The following is a 12,365-nucleotide window of genomic DNA, read 5'->3' on the forward strand; positions in this document are numbered from 1 at the left end:
CAGAAAATACATTGTAGGAATGTCTCCATACCATTATCTAATTTCTGTGGCCTGCCAAATGACAAGGCCATGTATGGCACTACCCAAGAATCTGCTTACATCTCTTTTGTAGAGGACTAAAACAACTGGTCCAAGTGCAGCAAATGTGGGCAGTCTTTCACATATTATTGTTAAGAACTCCTATACCTAGCAAACAAGTGGATTACATTTTGTATCCAATGTGGTGTTCTATGAAGACACTGGAGCTCAATACTGCCTTGCTCAAGAGAGTCATTGAATTTCAATGGTTGATTTCATATTTATTTAGATCAGTCTCAACCTGCCATTTATTTAGTAGTTTTACTCAAAGCAGTGGCTTTGACTTAATTATGAGTTTATTCACAAGTTAATACATTTGAGAGTGGTTTGAAATTGAGTCATACCAGCTGTATGAGTGAAACTACAATGTTACTGTCAACTGAAGCTTTTCATTTCAGTAATCATACGAGAGTGTCACTAAATGTTTACAGACTTCATATAGTAAATAATTTTCCTGCTTTAATGTGCTAATCACTTCCTGTGCTCGACAAAAAGTTTCAGGTGAGTGATCCTCCACCTTCTCGGTACATAATTATTTTCATGATATGGTTAGTGAATTTTGTCATTTACCTCTTGACACTAGGGGGATATTTTTTGGGGGACATGTCCTGAACGTAGTTGATTGATACTCCAGTTCATAGGCAACATGTTCTTAGTGCGTTCAACTTCTATAGAAGTTTAGAGATGTTGGCTTGTTTGCTATTCAGCTGTAGTGAAATGCTACCTATGAATCACCATAGTGAACAAAAAGCTGCTGACCTCCAATGAACATATCAACTTTGTGAAATATTGACAGCGTACAAACATGCTTCTCATCCCACCATTTCAGACTGATTAGTTTCTCTAATATTTATGACTGGAATGTCATTTTTCCTTTCTTCAATTTCCCTTTCATTAATAGCATTTGTTTGTATGTTCACCTGACTTTACCAGATTTTGATGGAGAGTGCTCCTGAAGTAATGTTTATTTTTGGAACAGAGACAAATTTGGAAGGATTGGATTTTTTTTTTAATTTATGATCCATACATGCTTTTTCTTGGTCTTCACAGTCACTAGTGCAGTGCCTACAACATCACAATACTAATGACCTGAAATTAAAACCATGTATGGTAACTGATTCTAACAAGTCAATGGGAATACTCAATCAAAGTGATATGTTCATCAAAACAGTGGAAAGTATAAGGAATTTTCTAAGTAGTATAGAAAATTATTCTTCCAGTTTTCAGATGTGGTGATGTTAACCCATCTTTAATATTTTGAATATATAAGAGAAAAATGGAGTATGAAACACTCATTCAATCTAACTGGAGAAATCACTGAAACCTTTGACATCAAGCAAAAGACAGCAGAGGGTGGCAAACATCAAGAATGCCCTACAAGACTCGCTGGGTCAATGTATTTACCATATAAGTGGTAAAAGTACAAGAAGTGTAAAAATGATGTTCAGAAACAAATTCTTATTGTAAGAAATATCATTTGATTCACTGTGGATATGTGGGCTTCAAAATGTGCCACAAACAACTCCAGCAGTAAATGGTCTTGTTATGAGTGAAACTGTGAATATATCACAACTATAACTTACGTGTTTTTGTTTATGTACAATACAAATACATCAAAAATGAATCTAAAAAGTGTAAATATTATAGATAACTAATTTCAACTCTTCCAGTGTCTGCACAAATTACAGAACAAAGAAACAGTTGGGAATGGTCTTTGTATGAGGAAGCATTCAGCACCTGAGGCAATGCCACCGAGTCTCTCAGGTCAAAGTTGTAGTGTCAAATGAGTAATTTGATTCACAACTTTAAATTTACATTTAAATTACATATTTGCAACTGGCAATTAACATTATTCAGCACTGTAGTAAAATCTTCTTGGATTTCTGCGTCAATCTTCAGTGTGTCAGTGTGTTTACTGAAACATCATGAATGTCTTGGGGATTGACGATAAAACCAAGAATCATTCACTGAGGAGCTTTGCTCTGAAAATCTTCAACTACACATACAGAGTAATGTTATGGAACAGATTTTGTTGATAAAAAATGCAACTGGAAAATATCATTGAGCAAAACAAACTTGTGTTGACATGAAATGCAGTATTTTGTTTGTTAATGACTACAGCAATTTAACACTCTGTTTGTTATTATTTTTGTACTATGGAATGGGCCAATTATTATGAAAAAATGCAATCTGATTGTGAATGCTGAAAATATGTCCTACTAGCAAAAACCAATAAAAGCAATAATCTTACTTGAATAGACCTACATTAAAAACAAATGTTAAGTATATGAAAAAATGATAAAAATCATCACACAAGTCACTGTTAGAGGGCATAATCATCTTTTTTGGCACAACAGATTAGTTCCTTATCTTCTCCCAAGTGAGAGATGTAGGCAAGATTTACAAGAGGGAGGGGGTGGAATTATACAGCATATTTTTAAAACAACAAAAAGTAGTAATCTGGTCTTTTAGTTATTTGTGACTGTAATCACACAGACATGAAACACATACTTTAAATCCTCAATATTTTGATATTGGAGTAATACTGCAAATGGAACAATTAACATCTACATATTGTTATGACTCATTTATCAATGATTACAATTGAGTCCACTTTAACTCATAACAAACACAGATTACAACTGAGTCCTCTTCAACTCATAAAAATAAAAAATAATAATAAAGAAGAAGACAAATTTTCTGTTAAATGTGTGGAAATTAATGTAATTGGGAACAACATTTAAAACAGAAAAATAGCATGTACAACTTTTTAAAGACTTTAATAAATAAGGAAGAAATTCTGTTTAATGAAAAGTCACTACATCAAAAAATAAAATGTGATTTGCATAAAAGAACTGATAAAATCTTACCATGAGCCCTGTTTGGCACAACATATAGTGGACGGTCTGTGCCACATCAGCTGCATGTAGGTTGTTATGATATGGATTTCGGTAACGACAATAACCTTCCTCTATTCGTGTAAGAAATGCCTCCAGTGTGGAAGGTGGAACCTGAAAGATATTAAATAGAATATAAATTAACGACTATAAAGGAAATTCATCATAGTTGTGAGAACGATATAGAATATTCTTCAAATATCAATAACTGTGGTTAGATGCCAAAATGTATAACATGGGTACTCTTGGTGAAGTTGCAAAGACCTGAGTGTTTATAATTAATGGAACATGATACAAAGAATGTGATTTGCTAAACTTCTTATCTCGAAAAAAGAATTCACTATTTGTCACAGTAGGTGAAAATAAATATAATGATAAATTCATACTGCAGAAATGGTACAGGAACTCTCAGGTTTTTATACTTAAACAACTGATTTTCTAAAAAAATCAACAAACAATCAAGTAAGAACAGTGACTTTGGTAATAGTACATGCTTTTTGACCAAATATTCTAAGTTTACAGTACAAAATCATATAAAATAACTGTAAAGTAGATGAAAATTATTCACACCAAACAGTTTTATTCCATGCCCTCTACATACATCTATACTTTGCACAGCACTGCAAATTGTATGGCAGAGGTGCTTTCATTATACAATATACTAGGGTTCCCTCAAACCAAGTCATAGCTTATTTTATTCCACACCCTTATCCAATTACATTTATGTTTTGTTTCTAATGGCTTCAGTATTAGCACAATATTAAATCATAAACTTTAGTCACCAACTAACAAGTTGTCCTTTTTCCATTCAAATAAAGCTGTAGGAAGAAAGGTTACTTGTGGGTTGGTTGTTATGTCTAATTTTATCATAACGGTGTTCGAATGGGAAAATGGAGAGGCTGTAATATGTATGTTAATAGATAGTTCTCAATAGTACTTCTTGGAATTTTTTAGTACAAGTGCAGGAATCTGTCAGTTGAGATTCTGTTGTGTCACAACTTATTTTGTGCCACATTCTTATCCAACTGAATTTGTGTTCCATCTCTAACAATTTCAGTGTTGGCACAATGTGAACAACATTTAATCATAAATTTTAGTCATAAATCAACAACTTTTCCTCATTTCATTCAAAGATAGATATGGGATGGAAGATTATTTCTGGGTGAGCCCATCCACAAGACAAACAAGCCTGTAAGCATTTGCGCAGCACTTCTATGTATATACTCAATTTCCTGCAATAATCCAAGCTTATAAAGAGCCCAAGTATTTGAACAATATTCCAATATGGGTAACGCAAATGTTTTGTATGAAATCTAATGACTAATAAGATGAAATTTGCTATTAACATATAAAAATAGTAATGTATGGCTAAAATTCAGCAAAAACACTAATTTTATGATGTGTGTTAAATGTTATGGAACACTATTTAGAAAGTATATGTTGAGAATTAAAATCAGACAAACAATATATTCATTTTCAAACACAGATATAAGATTAGCTGTAGTTTGGTCTGTTGTCAATTCAGAATTGGGAACCAAGGTTGAAGATCAAGATATTTTTAAAGTTAAGCTGTGTCATCATCATCATCATCATCATCATCATCATAATCAGAAGTCAATCTGCCTTGAACCAGATCTAGGCCTGGAACTTTGTCACCCCCAGTTGTTTTGTACATTTCTCTTAAATGCTCCTTAATTATCACTTTTGTTCTTAGCATTGTCCATTAATTGATATTCTCTTCTTCCTCACCCTTTCTTTCCCTTTAATATCTATTGAATTTCTTACTGGAGTAAGCACTGTCTTATCACATGGGGCCGAGTCTATTTTTTTCCTTTTCCTTACAGTGTCTAAGAGGTTTCTGTTCTCCCCCACTTTTCTCAACACCCCCTCATTTCTCAGTCCTTCTACACACCTCACACCCTCCAGTTTCCCCCATACTTACGTTTCCAGTGCTTCTGGCACTCTTTCCTCATCATTTTGTAAGATCCATGTCTCCGCCAGATTTTTATTCTCGGGTCTGCATAGTAATTTCCATTTTTTTGTTGAGCACTTCCTTGGCTAATGCTATTCGTGATCTTATATCATGACGCATTTTATTTTCCAAGTATCTGAATTTTGGAACCTGCTATAGTAGTCATCCATCTATCAGATTTGGAACTTCTCTCTTTTCCACTCAGTATTATGCTTTTGGACTTTATCTTATTTATTTTCATTTCAGATTCTCCACATTTGTTATTTAGGTATTCCAAAATGTTATTAACTACCTTCTTGGATTCTGCCAAGATTATAATGCCATCAGCAAACCATATACTCTCCACCCTTTTGCATCTTACACACTTTCCTCTTGTTCCATCTATATACTCTCCTATGATCTCTTCCCTCCACTAGTTCCCCACTAACTCTGACTTTTTACTTAAGGCATATCTCCTTAGTCAATCTTATTTCTTTCCATTCAATACTGTTGTCAAGCAAACCATGCATGCTCATATTTAACCATGGTGGTGTTCTTTTTTCCATCAGTGGTTCTCTTAGAGATGCTGCACAACTGGCACTAGCTGGGGCATTGTTGTACAAAACAACGATATGGGATAGGAAGGCAAGGCATTTAGTCACCATAGAGGAGAGATGCACTGAAGCGATGTCGTAGAGTATGGTCAATATACCCCCCCCCCCCTTTTTTTGAGTCATCAGTCTTCCGATTGATTTGATGTAACCAGCCATGAATTCCTCTCCTGTGCCAGCCTTTTCATCTCAGAGTAGCAATTCAAACCTATGCTGGATGTATTCCAATCTCTGTCTTCCTCTACAGTTTTTACCCTCCAACATGGTACCATGGAATTTATTCTCTCATGTCTTAAGAGATGTCCTTTCATGCTGTCCCTTTTTCCTGTTAGTGTTTTCCATACATTTCTTTCCTCAATGATTCTGTAGAGACCCTCCTCATTCCTTACCTCATCATATCACTTAATTTTCAATATTCTTCTGTAGCACCAAACCTCAAATGCTTTGATTTTCTTCTATTCTGGTTTTCCCACTGTCCATGTTTTACTGTCATAGAATACTGTGCTCCAAAAGTGCATTTTCCGAAATATCTTCCTCAAATTAAGGCCTATGTTGATACTAGTAACCTTCTCTTGGTCAGGAATACACATAAATCCAAAAAGTTTCACAGTACTAATAAATAACAGGGAAAGCATAAGACAGTGGTTAGAATGCTTCACATGTTCTGCATGCCCCCTCCCACCTCCCTCTTGAGAACACTGCACAGAACATTCATATAACCATGTGATACTGTCAGAAAAATATTTCTTTGGGACGTTGCTCAACACATGCGTCACATTGGCTTGAATGTCAGTTAAGTTGTCAAGGCACTGACCTGTCAATATGAATTTCTGCCTTTGTTGTTTTGTGGTAGGTTCATTTTGATAACACAAAGTCGCATTGCCCATAAGGATTTTCTTCAGAATAGAATTGTTCACATTTTGCATTTCTATCAGCATACACATATTGTCGTTTCTGTTCAGGGTATGTGGGCCAAACTTTGCACACTGTTTTCTCATCTTCAAAACATTCTGAAGTATGCCTAGAATACTTCATTTAGAGAAGTTACTCCTTTGATTTGACAGAACAATGTTGACACACTATGGGCACATATCCTCTACTTAATACTGCCTGCTCACAACTAACTGTTCGATTACACATTTGTTGTTAACATTTGTTAATTCAAGCTGACACCTTAGTTACCGTGCTTGTACATCAGGACTAAAATCAGTTTCAGAATGTTTTGGATGGACAGTGTATATCAGAGACACAGAACATTTTCTAAAATGATTAACCTTGTGTAAAAAGTATATATTTCTAATAATCTTATTATATCAAGAATTAAGATTTCACAAAATGTTATGGATGGTCACATTTTACTGGATTTACCTGAAATTCTCATCAACTGGTGCAAACTTATAATGGGCTTATAGTGAGTGTTGAACAATCTTAGAACATTTACTACATAAGTTTGTGACTGTGAATGACTGGAGCAGCAAACTGAACTCATGTTAAATTTATTTTGAGAGTGTTAATAATCCCACAGGTCAAGTAACGCATTATCCAAAGAGAAAGTAAGACTTGTGAAACCCAAACTGTGTATGGGCACCTACGAACTGAGTGGTGTAAATGACTGTTTACAAAGTAAACCCAAATGAAAGCGAAGCTAAAACTGTTTATATTTCATATTCTCTTCACACTGGGCTATACTAATAAACAGGGAGTTAAAAAAGTGTAGAATATTTTGAGTGGTGATAATAGCTGCTCCCCTCCCCCCCAAAAAAGAGAGAGAGAGAGAGAGAGAGAGAGAGAGAGAGAGAGAGAGAGTGAGAGAGAGTGAGAGAGAGAGAGAGAGAGAGAGAAAGGAGAATGGGAGGTATCTAGAAAAAACAAAAAAAAACAAAAAAAAGTTCCCAGTGAACATGGGCTCTAAAATGCACACCTTAGGAGCTATTAGCGCTTGTTCATCTTTGCTACTGTGAAACACATCTCTTCTACTGAATTTGTGCTCATACTTCTTAAAGTATGCATTTTAAAGCATATGTTTATTGGGTACTTTTCTTTTCTTTTTTTTTTGTTTCATCCAAACTACCTCATCCCAAAATATGGAAAGCAAAGTGTTTGCAGTAGAATAGATGAGTTACACAATATCAAAGATGAACAAGTGCTCATAGCTCTTAATGTATGCATATTAGAGGCCTTGTTTAGTGGACTTCTTTTTTTGTTTTGGTGGGTGCTACCACTCCCAAAATATTTGACACCTTTTTTTAATACCCCAGCCTGCTAGAAACTTTGTGTCAAACAAGAATAATGGAGCTGATAGGAACTGGAATAGCTCTAAACAGCATATGGATTGGTTATTATGTATGCTGATATAACAACAAGAAGTAGTTTTCCAAGAATTTAACCATCACATTGCATTTCATCAACTATGATCTAGCAACAGCTGTTGAGTGAACAAGCTATGTTCCTACAGTATCAAAATGAAGTGGTACTGTAGTCACTATAAAGAGCATTTTCAAGCATAATTTGCTTTGCAAGGCTTCAGAGGGCTTTTTGAAATGGAAATGGAAAAAATATGGGACGGTGTATTGGTCAGTGATTTTTGGCAAAATGTTATGTAAACTGTGTGACACAATTGCAACATTGTGACTATGATGAAGTCTTCTCAGGTTATCAGCCAAGTCAAGGCTTCATTCTGTGGCAACGTTTCAACACGTTCCCTATTTTTCATCCTCAGGTGAAGTGTTGGGTTTGCATCCTGCCCAATTCTTTATCACTGCTGAACCACAGGCTCCTCTGCTTTGTCTGCACGGGCGCACCAATCGCATGACTCTGGAAGGGATGTCACAGCACCTGGGGTAGGGGGAGGGGGGGGGGGGGGGAATTATGGCCAGTGATGGTGGGGGCATGCTGACAAGTGCGGGCATTGCATCCTGGTGAGGTCTGGCCTTCTGTCCACTGCCTTTGCCAAGTTTTGCATCAGAGCATTCTTGTTGTATTTTTGTTACTGCTGCATCCCATGTGGTGCTAAGTTGCTATCTCGATTGACAAGGTAGTCAAGGAATTGTATTCTACAACCTCCTTGAAGGTCAAATCCCAGAACCCGTGTCTTCTTCATGTATGTCTCCTCTCTTCTTCTTGCTCAGTTGGAAAGGCCATCCTATCTACATCTCAGAATAGCCTTTCTTATGAAAGGTTTTTCTCAAGTGTTGTAGTTCAGCAGGTAGACTCTCCTTGTTGGATATGTCTCGTGCTGTGTGCACTAAGGTGGTGCACACAGATCTGTGTTGTTGCTGGATGGTGGCAGCTGCTGGCATTAAGGTACAGGGCAGTATGAGTCTTCTTCCTGTAAACAGAATGATCTAATGTGCCTTCAGTCTTCCTCTTTATCATGATGTTGAGGAAAGACAGACATCCATTTTCTTCCACTACCATGGTGAATTTAATGTTGTCATATATGCCATTGATTTGGTTGAGAAATTCTTGTAGATTTTGCTTCCCCATATGGCCAAATCACAAACATGTCATCCACATGGTGATAGAACACCTTCAGTTTCAGGCGCACCATTTCAAGAGCCATTCCTTCGAAGTGTTCCATGCATAGGTTTGCGATACATGGCACCAGGGGGAAACCATGGCCACTCTGTCTATCTGTTGGAAGAATTTTCCACCACACTAGAAGTATGTGATAGTGAGTGTGCGGCCAGCAATTCCTCTGGGTCTTCATTAAAGTGGCCCCTAAGTATTTTCAAGGAGTCCTCAAGAAGTACCTATGTGAACAGGGATGTGACATAAAAGCTGACCAGGATGTCTCCTAGGTCCAGATGTATCCCTTGAAGTATCCTCACTTGGAACTGGTATCCAAACCCTCACCTTGCTCATGGGAGTGGGTAAACACTAACATAGACACTAAAACCTTCACAACCAGTGAATTCTGTAAACGCAGTCACCATGAAACAACAAAACAAGTTCCATCAACTGCCGGGGGCTTAAGTGCAGAACATTGATACCAAGATGTCAAGGACTGTTATCCGTTTAACTGGAAAGGAACTGGACAAGGCAACAACATCCATGCTGTCAAAAGAATGAAATTTTGCATCAGCTCCAACTGCGGCTCTGTGCAGTGCCTAGACTTTATGAACTGAAAACACTGTCAGTTGATTGTGTACTCATTTGTGAAAAATAAAATGTATTACTTGGCAAACATGCTCTTCATCAATTATCATTTCTATATCCTACATCCTGAACACAGTGCTTGAATGCGACGGTAAAGCCAGCTCACAGGACAACTGTATGTAAGTGGCAAAACCTTGTGTTATCACTTCAGTAGCATTTCAGTGCAGTTTCAAAGTTGTGTTACCAGACAGCTGGCCAGAGGGACACCACATCACATATGTAGCAAAAATCTTGGAAGACAAAGTTGTAAACTGTGGAGAGAGCCAGAGAAAGGGAAGGTGATGTATGACAATTCTCAAGCTACATTTCTAGCAAAGTATTGGCCCAAGCATTAACAAAATGCTATAGTGAGTTTAATTAACAACAGACTGTATAACCAAGTACAAGATGTCATGTATTCAGAATTCCTGGAGAGAGAGCATGAGCAAAATCAACTCCTTGACACCTCAGTTGAAAAATGAGTGGCACTAAGATAGGTGATAAACCTCTTGCCACCGGATGTACATGAAAGATTGATTGGAATACTCATTGAAATGGCTGAACAAGTGAGGAAGGCTCTTACACAAATTAACTGGCACAGTGGGAAATACCCTTTGCCAAGCACTTCACAGTGGTTTACATAGTATGTATGTGGATTAAAGAAACATGACATTAGCAGCCAAAGTATTTCTTTCAGCACTAAAACAAGATTGCAAGACAGTGAAGGGACATCAGATAGAAGAGAATATTATGAACACAATGCTATCAGACAAACACCCACAAATAACTGGGCAAACAGATGTGGGTGAGGTGGCAGATCAATACCAAATAGATTAGGAAATGAGTGATATGGATCTTGCCAATAAACTGACAGAAGTTTTGATGACAGAATTCCATGTGGGCTAAGGCTGAATTGTTATAAGAACAATGAGAGGGTTTGCAGCCAGTAAGGCTAAATATTATTCCAGAAATGCCCCACCTTGGAATTTTGCTGAAGGGGTAAACAAGGCAGATGTGTGTACATAAGAAGGAAAGAGTTAGCTATGCACAAGAGAAGTTGTTGGTTGAAGAAAGGAAGGTATAAAAGTTCACTTGTACTCTGTCTTGAAATTTATGGTCAGAGGATTCTTCATTAGGAGACACAGGATTGTGCAACATCTAATGTTCAACACAAGAAGCTTTGGAAGTAAAATGAAAGCATGCCTAGTCTACCCATGAGTGTCTTTAAAGTGGATAGTTCTGTCAGACAAAACAGTAAAGCTATTAGACATCATGTACTGTTTAGGTGTCGAGGTAAGCAAGAAGAAATATGAGATAGCTGCTGTGATCCCACAAGGACTTTAGTGTACCTACAATAATTTGTGCAGACTGGTTCAGTGCAAATCAGCTTCAGCTCAATTTTTGCACAAGGAAAATATTAATCTGTGTAAATGGAGAACTGCATACTGTGCCATTTAGTACAAAAACTGTGGGTAAGTGGGTGGAAGAAATAAACAAACATAGCCAAAATAACAAGGGAAGCAGGAAAGTATTATGCAGCAGAAGAAGGGATGGGTGAACTCTTGTATCCTAGCCCAATATCAGCTCAGACTGTGACTTGGACATTAATATTGACACAGCATAATCTCTGACATACACTAGTCTGTGGTAGGAGCTGCTTACAACACACCACAACTTGCACTAGGAGTCACTCACAACCTCAACTATAGTGAATGGGCATTCTGTAGGGATCAGCATCAGCCATGCAAAATTACTTCAGATCATCAAGCAGCTGGTAATGTTGCCTAAACTGATTGAGTAAATTTCCTGTTGCTTGTAGACTTCGATACATAAGAGACTACTAAATTGGAGGACTCTGCTATTGTGTACGACAACTTGGATTTGGATCGCTTGGACATACTGGTGAACTATCTTGTTCTGTTTTTGGTTCTTGTGGACTCCAACTCATCATGGACAGGATATTGTTGTGGTCTTCAGTCCTGAGGCTGGTTTGATGCAGCTCCCCATGCTTCTCTATCCTGTGCAAGCGTCTTCATCTCCCATTACTTACTGCAGCCTACATCCTTCTGAATCTGCTTAGTGTAGTCATTTCTTGGTCCCCCTCTACGATTTTTACCCTCCACACTGCCCTCCAATGCTAAAATTGTGATCCCTTGATGCCTCAGAACATGTCCTACCAACCGGTTCCTTCTCTTGTTAAGTTGTGCTACAAACTCCTCTTCTCCCCAGTTCTATTCAATACCTCCTCATTAGTATGTGATCTACCCATCTAATCTTCAGCATTCTTCTGTAGCACCACATTTCAAAAGCTTCTATTCTCTTCTTGTCCAAACTATTTATCGTCCATGTTTCACTTCCATATATGGCTACACTTCATACAAATACTTTCAGAAACGACTTCCTGACACTTGAATCTATACTCGATGTTAACAAATTTCTGTTCTTCAGAAACGCTTTCCTTGCCATTGCCAGTCTACATTTTATATCCTCTCTACTTCAACCATCATCAGTTATTTTGCTCCCCAAATAGCAAAACTCCTTTACTACTTTAAGTGTCTCGTTTCCTAATCTAATTCCCTCAGCATCACCTGATTTAATTTGATTATATTCCATTATCCTCGTTTTGCTTTTGTTGATGTTCATCTTATATCCTCCTTTCAAGACACTGTCCATTCCATTCAACTGCTCTTC

The 12,365-nt window shown here is 37.2% G+C and overlaps 1 protein-coding gene across 1 annotated transcript in view; it reads right to left on the reverse strand.

Moving 5' to 3' along the window:
- Positions 1–12,365, reverse strand: part of LOC124613483 (calcium/calmodulin-dependent 3',5'-cyclic nucleotide phosphodiesterase 1-like) — a 543,028-nt gene that overhangs the window by 59,935 nt on the left and 470,728 nt on the right. Inside the window, exon 8 of the mRNA XM_047142192.1 lies at positions 2,949–3,089. Coding sequence (XP_046998148.1) covers positions 2,949–3,089 — 141 coding nt within the window. The remainder of the gene's footprint in view (positions 1–2,948; positions 3,090–12,365) is intronic.

Source organism: Schistocerca americana, chromosome 4 (genome assembly GCF_021461395.2).
Source record: "Schistocerca americana isolate TAMUIC-IGC-003095 chromosome 4, iqSchAmer2.1, whole genome shotgun sequence".
Lineage (NCBI taxonomy): Eukaryota > Metazoa > Arthropoda > Insecta > Orthoptera > Acrididae > Schistocerca > Schistocerca americana.